Source organism: Bufo gargarizans, chromosome 2 (assembly GCF_014858855.1).
Source record: "Bufo gargarizans isolate SCDJY-AF-19 chromosome 2, ASM1485885v1, whole genome shotgun sequence".
Lineage (NCBI taxonomy): Eukaryota > Metazoa > Chordata > Amphibia > Anura > Bufonidae > Bufo > Bufo gargarizans.
Window position 1 is genome coordinate 692619404 of NC_058081.1, and position 24201 is coordinate 692643604.

At 46.2% G+C, this 24201-nt stretch overlaps 1 protein-coding gene across 1 annotated transcript in view; it reads left to right on the forward strand.

The window, feature by feature from the left end:
* LOC122926313 (membrane frizzled-related protein) overlaps positions 1–24201 on the forward strand; it is an 85436-nt gene that overhangs the window by 42287 nt on the left and 18948 nt on the right. The window contains exons 7-12 of the mRNA XM_044277686.1: positions 9295–9502; positions 9582–9712; positions 9784–9909; positions 17357–17582; positions 18454–18584; positions 18802–18936. Coding sequence (XP_044133621.1) covers positions 9295–9502; positions 9582–9712; positions 9784–9909; positions 17357–17582; positions 18454–18584; positions 18802–18936 — 957 coding nt within the window. The remainder of the gene's footprint in view (positions 1–9294; positions 9503–9581; positions 9713–9783; positions 9910–17356; positions 17583–18453; positions 18585–18801; positions 18937–24201) is intronic.

Below are 24201 nucleotides of genomic sequence, written 5' to 3' on the forward strand. Positions count from 1 at the left end.
ACCAAACATGCGCGATTTTTCTCACGCGCGTGCAAAACGCATTACAATGTTTTGCACTCGCGCGGAAAAATCGCGCGTGTTCCCGCAATGCACCCGCCTCTTATCCAGGCCAAAAATATGACGCCCGTGTGAAAGAGGCCTAAGGGTTAAAATCTAAAACATGGTGTCGATTTTAAAGTTTAAAAATCCACCTATCACTTGTCTAATCACCTGTATCTGCCTTCCCAGAAAGTAAATACATTTGAAAAAGATGTAGAACAAAAGACCTCTTAGCTCCCCGCATCAATATTATCTTCCTGTCATCAGTTCAGCGCAAGCAGACGTCAAGAGTATGAGGCAAAAGTCGCAAAATTTTGCAAATCAGCCTCCAAAATTCACTCATCTGCTGCTTTGGGATGTCGCAAATAGCTATGAAAAGTCACATTTTGATTTTAAGCATTAAAAAAGTCGCAATATGAGGAAAAAGAGACTAATTAAAAGTTTATATTTAGCAAAGACATATTTTAAAAGTGCCGTGCACCTTTTTAAAAATGAGGTGAAATCATATTGCTACTTTTTATTTGTAATGTTAGTATTTTACTGGCGCAAAATACGCCATTATTGATAAACGTCCCTACCACCTAGCCACTTCAAGCTTCTGTAAAGCATCCCTCCCCTTGGTGGTCCTAGTTCTTCTGCTCTGGACCCAATACACCTGTATGTCTACTCAAACTGCTTGCCACACGCCAACTGATTTAGCGGGAATGGGACTAACCTATAGGCACTCCGGATAGGGTCACATGCCCACATTGATGAGCACATGCAGTGCCCCTTCCTCCCCATACTAATATGGCGTCTGCAACTACAAAACCCACTCACATGGGGAATGCAGCATCTCTCTATGGCCGCCTCTACACCTCCACCAACATGGCATCTGTGGCCGGACACTCCCAGGCACAGTAACCCCAAAAAATACACTACAGGCAGATAGCTGGGAAGGACACCTCCCTCTACTTACAGTTTGATTTCCCCTAATGTGTCCAGTGCTGGTGGTCACACATGCTTAGTAGCTTAGCCCCACTGCCCAGATTCTCTTGTACTGATCCATCCACTGAGAAGTATCAGGCCACTAGATGTAACGTCTTCTCACCAGTTAGTTTTCTGCTTGAGCATAGACTTTTTGGGGAGTTCTTTTTTTTGGATCAGAACAAAGTCGTATCAGCTAGGATATCTGTAAGTCTGGTATACAGTGCTGCCCATAATTATTCATTTTACAAGGAAAGATTAAAGGATAGAGTGAAAGAAAGACGAGACAGAGGGGATATGATAGAAACTTTTAAATACATAAAAGGAATCAACAAGGTAAAGGAGGAGAGAATATTTAAAAGAAGAAAAACTGCTACAAGATGACATAGTTTTAAATTAGAGGAGCAAAGGTTTAAAAGTAATATCAGGAAGTATTACTTTACTGAGAGAGTAGTGGATGCATGGAATAGCCTTCCTGCAGAAGTGGCAGCTGCAAATACAGCGGAGGAGTTTAAGCATGCATGGGATAGGCATAAGGCCATCCTTCATATAAGATAGGGCCAGGGGCTATCCATAGTATTCAGTATATTGGGCAGACTAGATGGGCCAAATGGTTCCTTATCTGCCGACACATTCTATGTTTCTATGTTTCTATGTTTCTATACCTCAGGCAAATTTTGACTTAAAGTTACTTTTATTCAACCAGCAAGTAATTTTTTGACGGGAAATGACATAGGTGTCTCCCAAAAGATAATAAGACGATGTACAAGAGGCATTATTGTGAAGAAAAAAAATACATTTCTCAGCTTTTATTTACATTTGAGCAAAAAGTGTCCAGTCCAAAATTATTCATACCCTTCTCAATAATCAATAGAAAAGCCTTTATTGGCTGTTACAGCAATCGAACGCTCCCTATAATTGCAGACCAGCTTTTTGCAGGTCTCCCCAGGTGTGTTTGCCCATTCATCTTTAGCAATGAGCTCCAAATCTTTCAGGTTGGAGGGTCTTCTTGCCATCCCCCTGATCTTTAGCTCCCTCCACAGATTCTCAATTGGATTCAAGTCTGGACTCTGGCTGGGCCACTCCAAAACGTTAATGCTGTTGTCTGCTAACCAGTTCTTCACCACTTTTGCTGTGTGTTTTGGGTCATTGTCATGCTGAAATGTCCACTGGTGCCCAAGGCCAAGTTTCTCTGCAGACTGCCTGATGTTGTCGTTGAGAATCCTCATGTATTGCTCTTTTTTCATGGTGCCGTTTACTGTGATTAGGTTCCCTTGTCCATTGGCTGAAAAACACCCCCAAAGCATTAGGTTCCCACCACCATGTTTGACAGTGGGGATGGTGTTCTTTGGGTTGAAGGCTTTTCCTTTTTTACACCAACTGGACACTTTTTGCTCAAATGTAAATAAAAGCAGAGAAATGGGACTTCCGTTTCCGGCGCTCGCATGGAGAGACGCGAGTGAGCGACTCTCCGTTCTGCCGGCCTGATTAACAGGTGAACCGCCGCATACCGGGACCGTAAGGTACCCTCAGAACCCCCTAACAGTGTCGGGGGCATCGATGGAGAAGTTCATTGTCAGGGGCGGTTCGCAGAAAGAAGTGCGGGCAATACTTCCTCCGGGTGACGATCTGAAAGTGAGGGGCAAGATGGCGCCGGTGGCTGAGAAAAGACACAGGCTTACCCGCTCGGCATCGCAACTGACTCAGAAAAGTGCAGAGGCATCAGGCTCTGAGGGAGAAGAAGGGGAATATGAGCTTACCACAGCAGAAGAGCTGACAGCCTCCTGTAAATCCATGGCCATAGAAGTGGCTAAACTCCTGGCGCCGGACATCAAGGCCTCCCTGGAAGCCACGGTCTCGTCGGCCCTGCAACAATTACAGTCTGAGGTGGCTCAGCATACCACTCAGATCGCTGATGTTGATCAGCGGGTGGTAATAGTGGAAGAAGAGCTGGAAAAAGCTCAGAGCAATATTAGAGACCTCCTGCGTGATAATCAGTACCTGAAAGAAAAAATGGACGATTTGGAGAATCGATCCAGGAGGAATAACCTGCGAATTATTGGCCTTCCAGAATCGATCCCTTCGAACCAGCTGGCGGATATTTGCGAGGTGGAAATCCCGCAAGCCCTGGGGCTGCGGGGCACATGTACGGTGGAGAGAGCACACCGCCTGGGACCAACGCTACCTGCGGGGTCGCGGTCCAACAATGCAAGACCGAGAGCTGCTATAGTTAGGTACCTGAACTATGCCGCCAAGGAAGCTATTTTGACGAAGTACCGTCGCAATGTGCGGCCCTTAACGATTCGGGGCAGCAAGATACTCCTATTCAGCGACTACTCAGCAGAAGTGGCGAAGCGCAGGAGGGAGTTTTCGCAAGTATGTTCGGCTCTGGCTAGAAACAAGGTCAAGTTTGCCCTGCTGTACCCTGCAACCCTGAGGATCTTTCGTCAAGACGGGACGGTGGATACTTTCTTTTCACCGGGGGAAGCAACGGAGGTGTTGGAGTCGGATCCCTTGTTCTCAGATATCATACCGGCGTCCTCCCAGCGGTCCATATCCTCGGTCAGGGGGAGAGGAGGCAGCCAGAGATCGGGGAGATCGATGCCCAGACCTGCAGACTTGGATCGTCAAGATCCGGATCCTAACTGAAAAGGACATCCGTGAGGTCGGACAGCATCTGTTGAGGTCGCCCTGGAGGGTCACGTGAGATAACACTGGACTTTTTGGTTCATTCATGTTACTGTGTTGAAATCTATGTTTAAGCCATACACTAAGGGCTGGCAGGCGGAGTAGAATTAGAGGTAGTTAATGAATCTGTTTAGCATAAGTAGCGACAACGGCTACACAGTAGGATGCGCGAAAAAAGCGAAGTCAATAAGTGATTTGTTAATGTTGTGGGGTTGGGCAGGGGGGCATGGGTGGGAGGGAGGGGAGGGAGGGAGAGGGGGGGGGAGGGGTGAACGCCGATCTAGAGGAGTTAGGATTGCTGCTACCTAAGTGCCAATATGTGAAATACCGGTTTAGCTTGTTCCTGATGGATTCTCCTGCGGAGAGCGTAAGCACAGAGTACCATCAATGAGAGTGGCCACGTGGAACGTTAAGGGCCTAAGGTCCCCGGCCAAACGCATGGCTGTGCTACGCCACCTTAAAAAACTCAGAATAGATGTGGCGTTCCTGCAGGAGACTCATCTGGAAGAGGCGGATTTTTGTAGGATGCAAAAATTGTGGGTGGGACAAGTGGTAGGTTCATCCTCAATGGGCAGGAAGTCAGGCATCATGATCCTGTTCCATAAACGCCTACGCTACGAGATTTCTTCGGTATCTACTGACAATCAGGGTCGATGGATGCGAGTGAGCTTAGATTCTCCGGTGGGGCAGATAGTCTTGCACAATGTCTATGCGCCCAACACCTCCCAGATGGACTTTTACAAGTCCTTGGAGAAAGATATCTTAGGCGAGGACTCACAGATGCTATTAGTGGCAGGAGACTTTAATAGGGTGCATAACGAGCAGGAGGACAGGAAACGTGGTACCTCCGAAAATAATACTCAGCAGTATAGGGCCCAGACGTTACTCCCTCTGATACAGAAAACGGGTCTGTATGATGCCTGGCGTTACCATCACCCAGTGGATCGCGAATATACCCATTATTCCCATGCCCAGGGGTCATGGTCCCGGATTGATTATTTCTTGACATCACAGAGGATGCTGTCCAGAGTTAAATTGGTGGAAATCTCTGACTTGTTAATCTCGGACCATGCTCCAGTGGTTATGAAAATCATGGATACAGTCCCCAGAGGGCAGGATTTTACATGGAGAATGCCTCTGCACTTATCCAAGGATAGGGATTTTACAGACAAGCTAAAAGGGTGGTGGTGGGAATACTCGCAGGACAACGCGGATCAGGCGTCGAACCAGAATCTATTCTGGGATGCGGCCAAAGCGGTGCTCAGGGGCCGAATAATGTCATATTCGATAGGGAAAAAGAGAGAAGCAAGGAGGAAATTTGAGGAGGCCACCCAGAAGGTGCGGGAGACGTACACTGAATTCCTACAAAATCCCACGACCTCCAATAAAGTCCTATGGGTCACAGCCAAGCACAGTTTTGACTACTGTCAGGAAAGGCAGGAAAAGTGGTTTGGGGATTATCAGAAGGCTAAGTTCTTTCGGGTGGGCAACAAGGCGGGGCGGCTGTTAGCAAATTTAACGCGTCCATACGTTAGGCAGACGACCCTACATCCCCTTAAAGATAAATTGGGAAAGTTATGCTCCCAGCCGAAAGATATTGTGGGAGTATTGGGCGACTACTTCCAAGCGCTATATGCGAGCGATCCCCCCAGACCCCAGGAAGCAAGGAATCTCTTAGACATGGTAGACCTGCCACGCCTGTCCACCGAAATGCTGGAATCGTTGAGCCGAGACGTCAGTGACGAGGAACTAGGGTCGACAATCAAATCCCTGTCGAATGGCAAAGCCCCGGGCCCGGATGGATTCCCTGCGGAATTCTATAAGGCCATGATCCCAGAACTATCCCCGACGTTGAGTGGTTTATTCAATAGCATTATGGCTGGAGGTAATTTTCCTGACTCAGGCAAGACGGCTTACATTAAGATCCTCCCTAAGCCGGGAAGGGATTTGACGCAGCCCAGCACATACAGGCCGATCTCCCTGATAAACCAGGACGTGAAGATCCTGTCGAAAATCTTGGCCAACAGATTGGCTGATTGTGTGCCCAATTTAATTGGTTCGCATCAGGTAGGGTTCATGAAAGGGAGATCTGCAGTGACTAATATACGCAAGGTGTTAGCAGCCCTGAGTGGATATAAAGATTCTAAAAGCGGACCTTCTCCAGCGTTGTTGGCAGTGGATGCCGAGAAGGCATTTGACAATGTCAATTGGCAATGGTTAGACATGGTGCTGGACAGGGTTAACATCACAGGTCGCTTCAGGAATTTCCTGAGGGCGCTCTATGATAACCCCCAGGCACGAGTGAGTGTGCCGGGCTTTTTATCCAAGCCAATCACCCTGGAAAAAGGCACGCGGCACTGCTGCCCCTTGTCCCCGTTGCTCTTCAACCTGGCAATGGAACCCCTGGTGAGATGGCTGATTAAATCTGACACCTTTGAAGGCATTAGAATAGGGTCCAAGGAGCTGAAAGTTAGCTGCTTTGCAGATGACATCTTGTTATATCTTAGATACCCAGAGCTTCAATTAGAGAGGACGTTAGAGGCTTTAAATCTCTATGGTGGTGCTACGGGCTATAGGGTCAATGCGGCAAAAAGCCAGCTGCTGTTCCTGGATCACAGATCCCCCGTGGCGAATGATTTACAAAATAGGGTGGAAATTCGGAAAGACTATTTGACCTACTTGGGAATTAAAATTGGGCGTACCCCTGCGTCAATATACGCTCTGAATTACCCCCCTCTCTTCCTCAAAATAGAAAATGAACTGGAGAGATGGCAAGATCTGCCATTGTCGGTGTGTGGGAGGGCCCATTTAATTAAAATGGTAAGCTTCCCGAAGCTACTCTACCCGCTCCAGACGATTCCACTGCTGCTCAAGCACACTGATGTTGTTAGGATGCAGAGAGCGTTCAACCGCTTCCTCTGGAAAACTAAGAGGCCGCGCATCGCCTATGCCAAATTAACGATGCTGAAAGACGAGGGGGGGCTGCAGTTACCAAATATTCGTCACTACAACCTAGCGTCGCTATTCAGGCATGTGCGAGACTGGGTGTGGGGCACGGGTCACTATTCGGCGACTGCTTTCGAAAGGGAACTAGCTGAGGGTGAGGATCTTGAGGCTTTGCTTCACTCCAGACTGAAAGACATTCCGGTGTCAATAAGACAGTCCATTCTATTGAAAGATACCATAATGGCGTGGAAGGCGATAAGGAAGATTTATGGCCTTCCCTGCTATTTGTCGCCCAGGCTCCCACTGTGGTCTTTGCCGGCGTTCCCCCAGGGTAGAGAGAACACTATGTTCCAGTCATGGAGGGAAAAGAACATAATGCGGCTTAAGGACTTGCTACAGACTCCCGGCCTTCATTGGCTACCTTGGGAACAGGTAAAAACGCAGTTTGGCTTCCAGGAAGCCCACTATCTCCCTTACCAGCAAATTAGAAGTTATTGTAGGGCTCAAGCGCTCTCGGTTGGGGACTCGGAGAGGTTGGCATGGTTTGCGGCATTGCTAGGTAGTGATGGCTCCCATGTACCCCTCTCTGAATTACATAGGCGACTTCACGGCATTCAGACAATAGGCTTGGTGAAAGGGGCATACAAATCTTGGGAAAGGGAGTTATCTGACTTAAATATAGCAAAGAAAATGAGGGCAGGGAATGGAACTGGTTAGGCGAGCAATATACAATGAACAGTGGAGGGAGACGCAACTGAGGCTGATGCATAGAGCAACGTACGCTTTTAATTTATCCTACCACGATGCCCCCGCTCATTATCTGCGTGAGTGCCCTAAGTGTAATCTCCCGAAAGCAGGACTACTACATGCCATTTGGGAATGTCCAATGGTGCAGCCATTGTGGAGGCAGGCCATTGACTCGATAGAGGACATTTGGGGAGAGATAGTGGGCCCCACGCCACAACAGTGCATATTCCACTATATACCTTTGAACCAGGAAGAGGAATTGGGATCGGTGGTTGCTAAGCCGGGTGTGCACCTTCTATTGATGTCGGTAAAAAAGTCTCTTTTACGGCACTGGCTAGAGAGGGAGGTTCCTGTGTGGGAGGAGGTCATTGGGACGATGAAGAAGGTTCTTTACCTGGAGAAATTGGAGGTGGAACAGGACAAGGAACGCCTAGTTGAAAGGTTCATCAAAAAGTGGAGGAAGTTCGTAGAGAAACGGTTATCCGATATCGAAATACAAGAGCTTATAGCTCCATTTAAACAGACTGGCTGGTATCTAAAGGCCCGGCTTGCAAATAGTTTAGGGAAGCTGGAGGTGTAACTTGGCACTTAGGGAGTGAATCTTGGGGGGGTAGGAGGAGCGGCTCAGTGCTGATACCGCTTCCAGTCCTAAGGTCCTGGATTGGTGTTCACGGGTGGGGAGTTAGGAGGGGGGTTCGGGATGGGGTCACGAATAAGGGGGTTGGGGTGGGGGGGGGCTTAAATTGTAAAAATGTGATTTGAGGATTCCAACTTTAACAATTACCTGTACAATGTGCTTTGATGCTATTTTTGTGCACGATGTTCTTTGTCCATGGATGTACTTGTGGATTCTCATTTCAATAAAAAGATCTTTAAAAAAAAAAAAAAAAAGCAGAGAAATGTTTTTTTTTCCAGAATAATGCCTCTTGTACATCGTCTTATTATCTTTTGGGAGACACCTATGTAATTTCCCGTCAAAAAATGACTTGCTGGTTAAATAAAAGTAACTAAGTCAAAATTTGCCAGGGGTATGAATAATTATGGGCAGCACTGTAGATACACTACTACATTTGGAAAGTCAGGTTGAGTTCACCTATTCCTAAGTTCCTATATTCTCTATAAAATCTCAGTTCTGGAGCTAATTTATTAGTACACTGCCCTGTGCCATTCCTGTTATTCCTCTTAGAGATGTCTGAATACATTGACAACTGGGCCTTGCCGAAGAGGTCTATATACAGGTTGGCATCGGCAGCACTGATTAGATAATATCAGGGTGTGTCGGGCACCCCCCCCCCCCCCCTCAACTGGTAAAACCCATTTGTCAATTTCTAGAAAGAACAAGAAAGGCATGATAGGGAGTTATAAGAAAACATGCTCTTGAATTGCTGTGTCATGGGGTATGCAAGTATCTACTAAAACAGACATGTCAGGAGAGGTGACAGGTCCTCTTTAGAGGGGTTGTTCCAAGATATAAACCTATAAGTAACTAATTGGTGGAGGTCCAACTGCTGTAACCCCCACGTTCATAAGAACAGGTGTCCCAAGTTACCTGAATGTATGGAGCTTCGGTTGAGCATGCGTGGTGCTGGGCTATTCATTCTCTATGGGACTGCCAGGTATAGGCGAGCACTACAGTATACTCAGACCACCACCAATCGGGTACGTATCCCCTATCCGATGGATATCTTGGGACAACCCCTTTGATAAAAGAGAGCTACTTATCAGTCTATGGGTGATGCAGGAAAAAGAACCTGCTTCACAAGTGATCTATGATGAGTAGAAATAAGTCGTGCCCACGTAGCGCCACTCATCCTCGTATATTTGGCATTAACACACATTTCTGAAAATTTCTGTGTAATTTCTCATTTGTGTATTATTTTTAACATTTTCTCTTATGTCCATCTCTAGCATGTGGTGGATTTTTGAGGAGCTCTGAAGGATCACTGAGTTCCCCCAATTACCCGTTCTTCTACCCCCCAAACTGTCGCTGCTCTTGGATGCTGGAGGCAGGTGAGGGGCGTCTTGTCCAGCTGAAGGTCACAGTCTTAGATGTGGGACGTTATGGCTTCTGCCTCTTCAACTGGTTGGAGGTTCGAGATGAAAACAGGTCGCAAAGGTAAAATTCTCAGTGTGCAATAATTCAGCTAATAATCGTGGCATAATGTTACCTGTGACGACTCATGCCATTTTTGCAGATTCTGCGGTCCTGTGCCGCCCACCACTTTCATTTCCAGCTCCAGTTGGTTGCAGGTTCAGTTTGTCTCTGATGATCACACTGGTGGTACAGGCTTCCATGCTACATACCGGATGGTTGAAGTCACTCAGGGTAGGTAAGGCTGTGTGACTCTTGGAAAGATTTACCGCTTGTTCATCTTCGTTGGTCTTCTTTTGCGCCAGGGAGCTGTTCCTGGGATGAGTTCTTGTGTGACGGAAGACGCTGCCTCTTACTTCCTTCCCTGTGTGATGGCATTTCCGATTGTGCTGACCATAAAGATGAAGAGAACTGCAGCCAGTGGCACTGGGGTATGTCTGCAAGGAGCAAAGGCGTAAGAAATTATAAATACAACAATAATGTAATGGTAATAGATGGACAAAACGTTCATTTGACCGACAGCTATTCCCATGCACATATCAAGCATGCTTGTCCTCTGAAGGGTGAGAGGGAGTAAGCTGCTGCCTGGCACCTGGTTGGGGCTTATTTAACCTGAGAATAAACGGATAGGGCATGTGAAATTCAACATGACCAATCCTTCTTTCCTCTGACATTGAGTTTTGGAACACCCCCATAGTACATCAGATGGTTGGCCTGCTCTGCCGAAATTGGCATCATCAGTGTTAAGATTGGCTGCCTTAAAGAGTCACATAACTTTAACACAATTTCATTTTATTTAATAGAGAATGGTGTAACGCACAAATTTCTAAATCACTTAATTTACTAAATCTGCCTGCATCCACCTGATGCACCAAATCCGAATTTCCTGACGATTTGTGGTAACGAATCAAATTTTTTCCTAAAATGGCTGCTGCACGTGTTAGGACATGGAGCAAAAGAACTCTGGGAACGAGAGATCACCCATAATGCCATGCATGCAGCAAATCAGCAGCCAGCCAGCCATGTGATGTCACAGCCCTATAAATAGCCTCAGCTATCTTGGATTCTGCCATTTTCCAGTGTGCTTAGTGTAGGGAGAGACGTCAGCAGGCGCTAGGGACAGTGCTAGGAAATACTTAATTGTGCTGAAAAAACGATTTACAAGTTCAGGGAAAGATTATTCAAGGAGTAGGGAAAGGATAGGGAGGAATCATCTACACTATAAAAGGAGAACAGGGTGAAATAGGAGAGTGCACAGCCTGGGTAATAGGAGTGATTACTATTACTATTTCTTGATAATACAGGCGGACAGAGATACTCCCCTATGTAAGTATAATGTTAGCCAGTGGCAACTCATGCGTGAAACCTGCCGTTTGCTCAGGCCCTTTGAGGAGGCCACTTTATTTGTCAGTCGCCAGGACTATGGGATGAACAACGTCATTCCACTGATTCATGTCCTGGAACAGATGCTGGTAAATGTGGCTGGCCTGGGCACAGAAGACGTGGCGACTACATCTCATGGCCACATGAGCCCTGTGGGGGCTGAACTACAGGAGGTGGAGGAGGACATTCGAGCACAAGCAATGTGTAGAGAAATTAGTGGTTTTTCTACACAGGTGACAGGAGAGAAGGAGCAGGACCGGCCAGAGGAGCTACAGGGCGATGAGGAAGACGAAGCAGAGGACCCAGATGCACAGTGGCAGTATACAGTGGAGATGGAGGCAGGGAGTCCCTACGATTCACTTGCGCAAATGGCCTAATGCATGCTCACTTGCTTGCGTAGTGACAGACGAATTGTCACCATTCAGCAGAGGGATGACTACTAGCTCTCCACCATGTTACACTCTCGCTACTGGTCAAAAATGGGTGCCTTTTTTACACCCACTGAAAGGGAGGACAAACTGAACTACTATCGAGACATCCTATGTAGTCAGTTGGCCTCTGCCTGTCTGCGCCATCGCCCATTCTCACGCAGGCCTGACTGGGGGGCCCTCTGTGCTCACGTTCCACTGCCATGGCTGCTGTGGGGGTGGGTGGGCAGGAGCAGTACCAGGTCCATCGGCAGCAACTTAAGTCTAGAGTTGCTGATGAGCAGTTTTCTTCACCCGCTTACTGAAGAAACTACTTACCACCACCAGCAGCTAAACATAGAGCAGAACCTGAACCAGCAGGTTGTGGCATATTTGGAGTGCACCCTGCCACCCCACATCGAAGATCCCCTGGACTACTGTGCAGCCAAACTCGATTTGTGGCCACAACTGGCCGAGTTGCCCTGGACAAGCTTTCCTGCCCGGCCAGTGGTGTGGCATCAGAGCTGTGTTTAGTGCAGCAGGGGCCATAGTTACCCAAGGAGAACTGTCCTGTCCACCCAAAATGTGGAGAAACTGGCCTTTATGAAGATGAATCAGGCATGGATCAGCCAGGATTTTCAAACACCAGTGCCTGATGCATCAGACTAGATCATCATGGTGCCACACCAACACTTTGACACAAGAGACCTGTTTCTTCTGGCTACCTGCTTCAGCTACTATTCTAATGCTGCCACCCGCCTGATGCCACACCTGCTGCCAGGTGCTCCTACTGCCAGCCACCATCTTCAGCTGTTACTGGTATTTCCCCCCACCACCCCACTCTGTCACTGGGCCACTCTGTGGTCTCCTCATGCTGCTGCAACCTCAACACTATGTTACTGGGCCACTCTGTGGTCTCCTCATGCTGCTGACACTTCAACACTATGTCACTGGGCCACTTTGTGGTCTCCTCATGCTGCTGCCATTTCACCACTCTGTGGTCTCCTCATGCTGCTGCCACCTCACCACTTTGTGGTCTCCTCATCCTGCTGCTACCTCAATACTATGTCACTGGGCCACTCTGTGGTCTCCTCGTGGTGCTGCCACTTCATTACTATGTCACTAGGCCACTTTGTGGTCTCCTCATGATGCTGCCACTTTACCACTCTGTGGTCTCCTTATGCTGCTGCCACATCACCACTCTGTGGTCTCCTCATTCTGCTGCCACATCACCACTCTGTGGTCTCCTCATACTGCTTCCACTTCCCCACTATGTCACTGTGCCACTCTGTGGTCTCCTCATGCTGCTGCCACTTCAACACTATGTCACTGGGCCACTTTGTGGTCTCCTCATGCTGCTGCCACTTCACCACTCTGTCGTCTTCTCATGCTGCTGCCACATCACCACAATGTAGTCTTCTCATGCTGCTGCCACATCACCACAATGTGGTCTACACATGCTGCTGCCACCTCATCACTCTGTGGTCTCCTCATGCTGCTGCCACCTCACCACTCTGTGGTCTCCTCATGCTGCTGACACCTCACCACTCTGTGGTCTCCTCATGCTGCTGCCACCTCACCACTCTGTGGTCTCCTCATGCTGCTGCTACCTCAATACTATGTCATTGGGCCACTCTGTGGTCTCCTCATGCTGCTGCCACTTCATTATTATGTCACTGGGCCACTTTGTGGTCTCCACATGCTGCTGCCACTTCACCACTCTGTTGTCTCCTCATGCTGCTGCCACATCACTACTCCGTGAACTCCTCATGCTGCTGCCACACCACCACTCTGTGGTCTCCTCATTCTGCTGCCACATCACCATTCTGTGGTCTCCTTGTGCTGATTCCACTTCACCACTATGTCACTGGGCCACTCTGTGGTCTCCTTATGCTGCTGCCATCTCACCACTCTGTGGTCTCCTCATGCTGCTACTACTTCAACACTATGTCACTGGGCCACTTTGTAGTCTCCTCATGCTGCTGCCACATCACTACTTTGTGGACTCCTCATGTTGCTGCCACTTCACCACTCTGTGGTATCCTCATGCTGCTGCCACCTTAACACTATGCCAATGGGCCACTTTGTGGTCTCCGCATGCTGCTTCCACATCACCACTCTGTGGTCTCCGCATGCTGCTTCCACCTCCCCACTATGTCACTGGGCCACTCTGTGGTCTCTTCATGCTGCTGCTACCTCAGCACTATGTCACTTGGCCACTCTGTGGTTCCCTCATGTTGCTGTCACCTCAATACTGTCATTGCACCACTTTGTGGTCTCTTCATGCTGCTGCCACTTAACCACTCTGCGGTCTCCTCATGCTGCTGCCACCTCACCACTCTGTGGTCTCCTCATGCTGCTGCCACCTCACCACTCTGTGGTCTCCTCATGCTGCTGCTACCTCAATACTATGTCATTGGGCCACTCTGTGGTCAATTCATGCTGCTGCCACTTCACCACTCTGTGGTCTCCTCATGCTGCTGCCACCTTAACACTATGTCACTGGGCCACTTTGTGGTCTCCGCATGCTGCTGCAACTTCACCACTCTGTGGTCTCCTCATGCTGCTGCTACCTCAACATTATGTCACTGGGCAACTCTCTGGTCTCCTCATGCTGCTGCCACTTCCCCACTATGTCACTGGGCCACTCTGTGGTCTCCTCATGCTTCTGCCACTTCCCCACTATGTCACTGGGCCACTCTGTAGTCCCCTCATGCTGTTGCTACCTCAACACTATGTCACTGTGCCACTCTGTGGTCTCCTCATGCTGCTGCCACGTCACCACTCTGTGGTCTCCTCATGCTGCTGCTACATCAACACTATGTCAGCATGGTGGCTCGAATCCGACCAAGGGCAACATCTGCATGGAGTTTGTATGTTCTTGTGGGTTTCCTCCGGGTACTTCTGTTTCATCCCACGCTCCAAATACATACTGATAGGGACTTTAGATTGTGAGCCCCATTGGGGACAGTTGGATGCTAATGTCTGTAAAGCGCTGCGGAATATAGTAGCGCTATATAAGTGCATAAAATAAAGCCACTTTGTGGTCTCCTCATGCTGCTGCCACTTCACCACTATGTGGTCTCCTCATGCTGCTGCCACCTCACCTTTCTGTCATTTGGCCACTCTGTGGACTTCTCATGCTGTTACCATCCTCCCCACTCCATGACTGGGCCACTATTTTGCCTTTTTGGCCTGGTTGACATAATTTATTTGACCCTTCTTCTGTCGGGGGCTTTACGTGTATAAGCGTTTAATAGAACAGGTTCTGTAGACATCTATGTGGAATCAACTTACGACGGTGTAAAAGTAGTGCGCTTCTTCTAGATGCTAACATCGACCTGTAAGGCGGAGTTCACATTTGAGTTATTTAGTGAGATTTGGCCCCATAACTGCCCAAATAAGTGAAGTGTGCATTGATTCTAAGAGCAACGCTTGTCATCTGCGTGTCAGACTGACTCACAGTATTGTTTCACTACCACAGCAGACTCGTTATGCGTGTTACTGCAGGGCACAGTACAGTCTCTCTGCAGCCAGGAAATAGCTGTTTATAACGCAATTCACCACAAATAAATTCAGATCGAATCTTTTTGGAAAATTTGGAGACCCGACCAAATCTAATTTTTGAGAAATTTGCTCATCTCTCGTTATGGCCACTAGGGGTCTCCCTTCTACCCAAGTTGCAGTCCACTACCTGCTGTCATGCACGAGCAGTCCCTGGTAAGAGAGACACAGAAGACAGCTGAGAGGAAGTGGGGGTGTGTCAGAGCTAGCTGAGATCCAGAACCTGGAAAAGGAACTGCTTTTAAGCATCATAGGAGCTTCCTGTGTGTCTGTAAGTGTGATTTTGCCCTCCTTATTAGTGTTTAGTGCAAATATTCGTATTACACATTTTTATTGCGAATATCGGCACTTCGAGAATTTGCAAATATTTAGAATATAGTGCTGTATATTCGTAATGACGAATATTCGTTTTTTTTTTTAACACAATACACATCAGGTGATCATCTCTCCCTTCTTCTAGCTTGTGGGCCAATGAGAAGGCTTTGTCACAGCTTAGCAACATCCCTAGCAACCAATAGGAAAGTTGCCTACCCCTTACTATATAAGAACCTCCCCAGCAGCTTTTTTCTAAAGTTTATTGCAGTTATGAAAGAGACAGCAGTGTCATTGCTGTGCTCTGTGCTTTGTTGTATTACATTAGACAGTTAACTTATATATATAATTCAGATAGGGAGAGATAGTCAGTGTTAGATTGATCTATAGTGTAGCTGATAGGCTCCAGTGCAGGGTGTTAGGCAGTGTAATAGGTTCTGCTGTCCATACATACATGCTACAGAATAGTGCTGTGATGTCACAAGTTGCACGTATTGCGATAAAATATGCGTATCATTAATTGCCAAAAATTCGTAAGCGCAAATATATTGGAGCACTCTATCTGCATATAAAGCTGATGTAATGTTCTGCCGTGCCGACCATTTTCTCCAGTCTCAGGAAACGTATACCAGCTTGAAAAATGTAGCATAAGTCACCCACTCCTATATTTCGCTTGCATTACGCGAGTATTACATTGCCGATTTTGGCAATTAAGAATATAATCTTGAATTCTCTAATTCGCGAATATATGATGAATATTCTACAAAATATTCACGAAATATCGCAAATTCGAATATTGCCCCTGCCGCCCATCACTACATCCTTATCTGTTCTGTGAGCTCCAGAGCAGAAAACAAACATGGTGGGAAGTAAGGGAAAGGACATCACAGCAGTACAGTGCTGACAGATTTTAAATAAGAAATACGCCCCCCACCCTTCTGAGTGAAATGCATCTAGCTGTGCAGCTGAAACAGGGAACACTATGGCTGAAAAAGACATCAGGGAAGCCTAAACATAACTTTTCCTTCACAGTTATGATTGTGCAAAGAAGCAAATTATACAATAAAAAAAAAAAACTCTGGTACGCTTTAAGATGGCCATATCTTAGCAAGGAATTGGTATGTCAAAAGTCATTAGGACCACAACTGGATGAGAAGTTTTGGTTATTCCAGATTTAATGGGGAGAATTTAGTCATGATTATCTGATAGATCATAGATACAGAAGACAAACTTTCAATGGTGAAATCCATATCACACACCACCACCCTAAACCCTTTTGGTACTGCTGAGAGATATGTTTCTGAAAATCTGACACAACATGCTACGCACACTGTCTTTGAGTGGTCCATTGCTGTGTTTAATTTCCAGTAACAGAAATCTCTGTGCCGTACCAAAGGACTTTAAAGCAGTTTCCAGGATTTAACAATTGATGACCTATCCAGATCAATGGGGGTCCGACACCCCACACCCCTGCTAATCAGCTGTTTGGAAGTAACTCCAGTACCAGAACTACACAGCACCGCCCATTGTGTAGTATACGGAGCTGGTTACTGTTCCCGTTGAAGTGAAAGGGAGCAGCATTGAGGTTACTAGCTCCATCCACTGCACATTGGATGGAACTGTGTAGTTCCGGCATCTACTTCCAGAACCTGAGCTACACCCGAAGAGCTGATCGGTGGGGGGCTGACAGGCCATCAACATAAAAGTAGTGGACAATCCCTTTAATTTCTGTATAGTGCTCTTTCATTCTAGTTAACAATGGTGGTCTGAAATCACAGACAAATTATTTTGACTGGATTTCCTCCTTGAAATTGATATGAATTTTTAAGACACTCCATGGCGGTGTGCAAGGCACAGTTAAATTTATCTCAATGTCTCTCTATAAGGAGAAAAGTTGGTGGTTCGACCACACATTTTTCCTACAAAGGGAAAATTTTATTTGATTCATGCAATTTTACCGCCACTCAGGGGTGACCAAAAGTCACTGACGAGCTCTAAGCCTTGCTATGACTGAATGACTTTCCCTTTGGAATATGTCCTACATGTTGGAGAAAATGAATTCTTAACAACCGGTTATACCGTTACCTATCCAAATGGAAACAAATTCCATTACAAATCCCATTTAGCCATGACCTGCATTACATGTGAATTCCCATAAATACATTCAGGGACACAATACGATTATGGAATAACATTGTATTTACCATTTTAGATTGCGGGGGCTCGCTCAGCAGTCTGCAGGGATCCCTCTTCTCCCCCAATCATCCAGATCTCTATCCTGGGAAAACAGTATGTCGATGGCTTATCTCTGTCCCTGAAGGACTAATCATTCAAATTCAGTTCCACAATTTCAGCCTAGAATCAGAAAAGGGATGCACGTATGACTATGTGGAGGTCCATGACAGTGCTGGATTGGGAATTGCCAGCTTATTGGGACGGTAAGTAAAACACCAAAACGGAGGTAAGAATGATGACTTCACAATCATATTGGACTAAAATGTTGGTGGGAGGCTTTTTTCAGTCTGTGTCTTATCACGTCAGTAATGGAGGAAAAAGGTTTGTCTAGATTAAAAAAGCAAAGAGAGTCTTGCACTCTGAAGGACATAGAAACCCTGTAATGCTTTATTTCCCCTGTGGTGGCACTGCAGTGAAATCGAAGACCTCTTCCACAGATTAAAGTTGATCACTGACGATCCCTTTGATCTGCTTATAAAAGAAAATTGTCCAAAGGGGGTGTAAACGTCATACAACAATTTGCTTGTAATAAATAAACCTAATTTCTATTGTACAGTTTTAAAAAAAATAAAATCTGTATATGTCAGTATATTGACTACAAATCACAGGATAAAACATATATGCAAGACACTGGACATATTCTTGAGTAAAGTTTTATTTATATAAGTTTATGATTCCATAAAGGGGTATTCCCATCTAAGCAATATATGGCATATGCTCAAGATATGCCATAAATGTTTGATAGATGCAGGTCCCACCTCTGGGACCTACACCTACGTCCAGAACTAGGGTCCCCCAAGTCCATTCTCACCTGGGGGCCACCACAACCAGGTAGTGACTAATAAGAAAGTTGGCCACACAGTGTGTGACTCTCTCCATTCTCTTCTATGGTATGGAAGTGTCATCATTAGTTGTTTCCGTGACTCATCAAACAGGTCAGATGGGGGTATGGGATCCCCATTCCCAGATGTGAGACCTGCATCTATCAGTGTCCTATGGCATAGCCTGTGGATATACCATAAATGTCTATGACTTTTTGATTCTTGCTTCTAAATTTTGGTCCTGTGGATTTAGGTTCTGTGGGTCTGATGTCCCACCTACCCTCACTTCCTCTGGGGCACAGATGACCATTTTGTTTGCAGCAGATGAAGAAATAGCAGACGTAGGATTTTATGCTACGTATAAAGCTTTTAATGCCACAGAAAGTAAGTGCCATCATGTATAAAATAACCAGAGCTTCTCTTCAATGATTCTAATCTTTTATCCCAGATATGGACCCATTTTATGCAACTCTAAAAAAAACTATTCACCCTACAATGAGTTCCCCAAAAAGGCTCACCTGCTGGGGATTACAGTAGTACCTTTTCTAAAGTATAGTTGTGCCAGATGCAATTCTAAGTGTTATAAATCTCCCCCTATTAGATGAATGTGGTTCCATGGACTTGAGGTGTGACAATGGAAAGTGTGTACCATTGCAATGGGCCTGTGATGGGTGGCTGGACTGTCCTGATGGAAAGGATGAGCAGGGCTGTCTGGACATACCAGATCCTGAACCAGGTAATTATTAAAATTATTACCAATGTCAGTGAATTGCTTAGAGGAGTCGTAAAATGTGCCAGAAATTGTCCAAATTGTGCCAACATTTTGGTGCAAAATATTGTTCTCAAATAAGCCAACCAACAAGTGGCGTAAGCAGAAGGAAAATGTCTAGCAAGATGCAATAAATCTGTCACACAGAGTGAACCATTGTAAATAATTTGCCTGCTTGGTCTAGTTTTAAGCAGTCTAAATTATTAAAGGGTTTTTCCAGGCTACTGATATTGATGACCTACAGTGTCTTTAGTATAGGTCATCAATAACAGATCAGTGGTGGTTTAGCACCCAGCACCCTGACGATCAGCCCTTCTTGGCACAAACACATAGAACAGAGCTCCGTATAGTGGCCGTGCAGGTTACTGCAGCTCAGCTTCCATTCATGTGAAAGAACCTGGTATTGGACCCCCGCCGATCTGATATTGATGGCCTAGTCTAAGTAGCCCGGAAAACACCTTTAAATATGCAGTTATTAAATAGAGTGGAAAGGCTGTGTTTAAAAAGGGATTAGTGGTAAGGGGGTTCTCTGGCTACAGATATTAATGACCTATCGTCAGCTATTTTGGCCTGCCACGGAGCTAAAATCTAGCAATATACAAGTCAGAAGCAGAAGGTCCCGTACATTGAACAGTTCCAGGTACCACGGCAGTCCGAAACAATTGATCATGAGGGTGCCGGGTGTCAGATCCACATCAATCTGATATTAAATACCTAGTAGCCCAGAGAACCCATTTAAAGGTGTAGTGCAAGAATAGGGGGAGGGGTTGGCAAATTCCCCTTTACCGGACCTGTAAGACTGCAGGGACTGTTCACCCAAACCTGCCTCTCACTGATCCTCATTGTTAACCCCATTGAATAAATAGTCCAAACACCATTCTTGTGGTTATGAATAGAAAGGGCCACAGCTTTATAATAGTATGAAGATCTTGTCCCATCAACTTATGCCCATGACAACGTCTTTGGAGATCACCTCGCATGCCAGGCCAAAACAGCCGTGGTGGGCATGTCTTAGATGTTCTTGCAGATGACCTACTCCTTTGTGTGATCGCCAGTACAAGGTCTACCACACCTGCCAAAGGAGACGGGTGTAAGCCTACACCGTGCTCCAACCCCCATTCCCCCAACAAAATGAACAAGGCCCTCTCAATGGCGTCTTGTAAGCCAGACAAAAATATGTCCAAACCTATTTCGGTAAGGTGAACGCCATCCTGCAGCATTAAACTCCTATTATCACCTTCAAGCTGTCTGTGTCGTATAACCTCCAGCCCCCCCCCCCCCCGCAAGACCTGACATGTCGGGAAACTCTCATATTTAGGAGACGGCGCGCTTTCTCTATGGCTGCATAATTACAGGCGCCACTCCAAAGGACCCGAGGTATAATTTCGGACCACACGACCACCAATTCTGGAAAGACGGCAGCAAAACGGTCCTTGTCAGAATGAATAATGGACAACAATTCCAAAACCCGCACTGAACACAGATCATTGCCTCCGGCATGTATAACAAGCACCGTAGGAACCTGAGATGCCCTACTGATGGCCACAACTTCTGGAAGGACTTGAGCCATCTTAAACCCCTTATCCCACGCCAAGCGACATCCACATGAGAAAAAACAATGTGGAGTCCACCAGGGCCATGAAAAGGCCCTCTGAGCCGCCCAGTAAACGTAAGAGTGACCCAAAAGCCACACAGCCGGTCTTCTATGACATGTAAACAAAAGAAAACAATCAAGTAAGTAAATTAGGACGAATATAACGACGGTAACAATCAGATTTCCATCGACCGATCTGTTTTACCTGCACCTCCGCGACCGTCGCCGCCCCGATCCGGAAAGAATGTGACCCGAATTCAGAAGGTGAAAGCCTGCTTGAAAATCGACACAAACTGGTATTTTGTCAATGGAGAACCATCGTCGTGCATTAAAAAACAAGGGACTAAGGAACGCACAAACATATATTCCCGTATGCATGAAACCGGGCATAGAGGGCCGTCGATTTTCGCAATCGATAACCATTCGCCGTTGCTGTAAACATCAGTTTTTGACCTTCGAATACAAATTTACCGGCAGTTCCCACAGGCAGGACGGGCAAGGGTAACCCTCCTGGTCTGCAGACGGCAGATGTTCCCTGAAACTATGCCACTGGAAACGAGACAGAGCGCAACAACATTAGAATTACCAAGAACATGCTTAGTATTTAACCCATTAGTGACCAGCCTGTTTTGGGCCTTACTGACCAAGCGTTTTTCTTCCTTTTTTCATTGTCGCGTTCCAAGAGCTACAATTTTTTTATTTTTCAGTCTATATAGCTTTATGAGGGCTTGTTTTTTGCGGGACAAGTTGTAGTTTTTAATGGTGCCATTTTGGGGTACACATAACTTTCTGATTAACTTTTATTAACTCTTTCTGGGAGGGAGGTGGGAAAAACAGCAATACTGCCACTGCGTTTTTACGTTATTAATTTTACAGCGTTAATTTTTTCGGTATAAATAACATAATATCTTTATTCTCTGGGTCACTACGATTACAGTGATATGAAATATATATAGTTTTTTTACGTTTTACTACTTTTTTGCAATAAAACCCCTTTTTTTTAAAGAAAAAAATGTTTTTGGATTGCCACTTCCCAAGACCCATTACTTTTTTACTTTTCTTTCTATGGAGTTGTGTGAGGGCTTGATTTTTTTGGGACGACTTATATTTTTCATTGGTATTATTTTGGAGTAAATGGCGCTTTTTGTTCGCTTTTTTCGGTGGCAACTAATAATAGATTAGCAATTGTGTCTTTTTTTTTTTTTTTTTACGGCGTTCACCGTAGAGGATAATTTATGTGATATTTATGTAGTCCAGGTTGTCTACGGACACGGCGATACCAAACATATGGAGAAGATTTTTTTTTGTTGCAATTAGCGTATTTTCTATGGAAAAAAAAGCGTAATTTATACTATGTAACAGACAGCTTTTTGATTGCTTTTAAAATGCATCGCACTATCCCTATAGTGCCTTGCATTTTAATGGCAATGCTAATCTGACATTGACCAGCAGGCTGCGCCAAAGTGGCGCAGCCTGCTGCAAATTACTTAAAATAATATAGCACTGAAAATCTGATATATAACTGAGCTAAGCAAGTTTTATGCAAAAAAATATATATTTTTCCTCATTTCCCTGGTTCTTTTCTGGGCCTTTGTTTGCATGCAATAAAAACAATCTCTGCCCCTCCCCTGCTCTGCTAAGGGAGTGAATACAAGTGCTGCCCTGAGTGACATGTCTGCCTGCTGGAAGACTCTGCAGCATGTTGTATGTGTAGGACTACAAGTCCCAGCTGTATAATGACACTGGTAAGGGAGTGGATACAAGAGCTGCCCTGAGTGCTGGGAGACTCTGCAGCATGTTGCATGTGTAGGACTACATGTCCCACCTGTATAATGACACTGCTAATACACACAGGATCTTCCCCCTACCTTCTTGTGTAATGTTCTCTCTAGTATATCAGCTCCAGTGCCCAGAATTGTCCCTGCCTGCAGAGCTGTGCATCTGAAAGGGTTAAGAATCCTAGCAGAGAGTAGACGGCAGTGAAGGGGGCGTGGCCAGCACAGTGACTTCTAGTTTACAGGCTTGTAAAGGACCTTTATCAGAGCAGGGAGAGAAGCTGACATCACAGGTCATGTGACCCTCAGTGAAATCTGAGACCAGCCACTGCAGATAAAGTGAGTGAATTGGAAAGCTGTTACATTTGCTTAGGAACATAGAAAGAACAAAAAAAATAACTCGGATAACCCCTTTAAGGCTGGTCTTGGTCCTACATTAGACCCCAGGCAGCCTTCACACACATCGGGAACCCGAAATCACATTTGTGGGGTGCCGATGGGAGACAGAGTGAGTCTGCTCCCTCTGTCAGCACTTTACATGCGGCAGGCGCCATTGCCTGCAGCATGTAAAGTGTTAAACAGCCCGGATCTGCACTCCTGCCGGTCCTGGCTTTTAGAGCAGGGCCACAGCTCTCATGTGAGAGCCGGGTCCCCGCTCCCCGGGCGACCCATGCAGCGCTTAGACTGGGCCGCCATAAAAAAAGCGGTGGTCCAGCCTAAGGCCCCTTAGTGACCGCCGTAAAAAGGCGTATGGGTGGTCCCTAAGGGGTTAAAAACCACATTAAAAGATAAGCATTTCAACACCAAATGTCAAAGCAACGCAAGCACCGTCAAAAAAGATGATGTCAATTCATTGATTGCTACTACTGCGCCATCATTATCTGACCAAAAATCGATTTGTTTATTTTTCATTAGGTGACCCCAAATTTCAATTGCCACAACTCCAATAACGTAAGGTTTCTAGCCAAACCCAAAGCAACCCACTGACAAGGCAGCTGACCAATGATCGCCAAAAACCGCACCACAGCCCTGAGAGCAGGCCGACAAGCGACAAGAAATAGAACAGCCCATTGGAAGGCACATGTCAACTTAATAGAAACCGTTTAGGTAGCAACCTAGCAATTGAAAACAGTCCACCCGGACCAGGAGAAGTCTAAACGCGGATTCAATGTCCGATTTTGCAAGTAATGCATGAGGGCCCACCTTAAATCAACAGAGCGACCCCGTTAAAGGACATGTAAGACACCCCAGACTCCTCTGGAGCAATTGCGTCACTTGTCATCTGCCGGGAATGACAAGTGATGAATCATGTGGAATTTACCCTTTTCTTTCTTAGGCCCCTTTCACACAAGCAAGTTTTCCACGCGGGTGCAATGCGTGACGTGAACGCATAGCACCCGCACTGAATCCTGACCCATTCATTTCAATAAGTCTGTCTACTGGAGCGTTTTTTTTTACGCTTCAGTTCTGTGTTGCGTAAAAAACGCAGCATGTTCTATATTCTGCGTTTTTCACGCAGCCCTGGCCCCATAGAAGTGAATGGGTCTTCAGTGAAAAATGCATTGCATCCGCAAGCAAGTGCTGATGCAATGCGTTTTTCACTGATGGTTGCTAGGAGATGTTGTTTGTAAACCATCAGTTTTTTATCACATGCGTGAACAACACATCAAAACGTATTGCACCCGCGCGGAAAAAACTGAACGCAATCGCAGACAAAACTGACTGAACTTGCCTGCAAAATGGTACGAGTTTTACTGAACGCATCCGGACCTAATCCGTCACACTCGTGTGAAAGAGGCCTTAGGCACCAAACCTAGGACAGAAATCCGAAGGTTTTCTAATGGTGGTTCTAAAAATCCGACC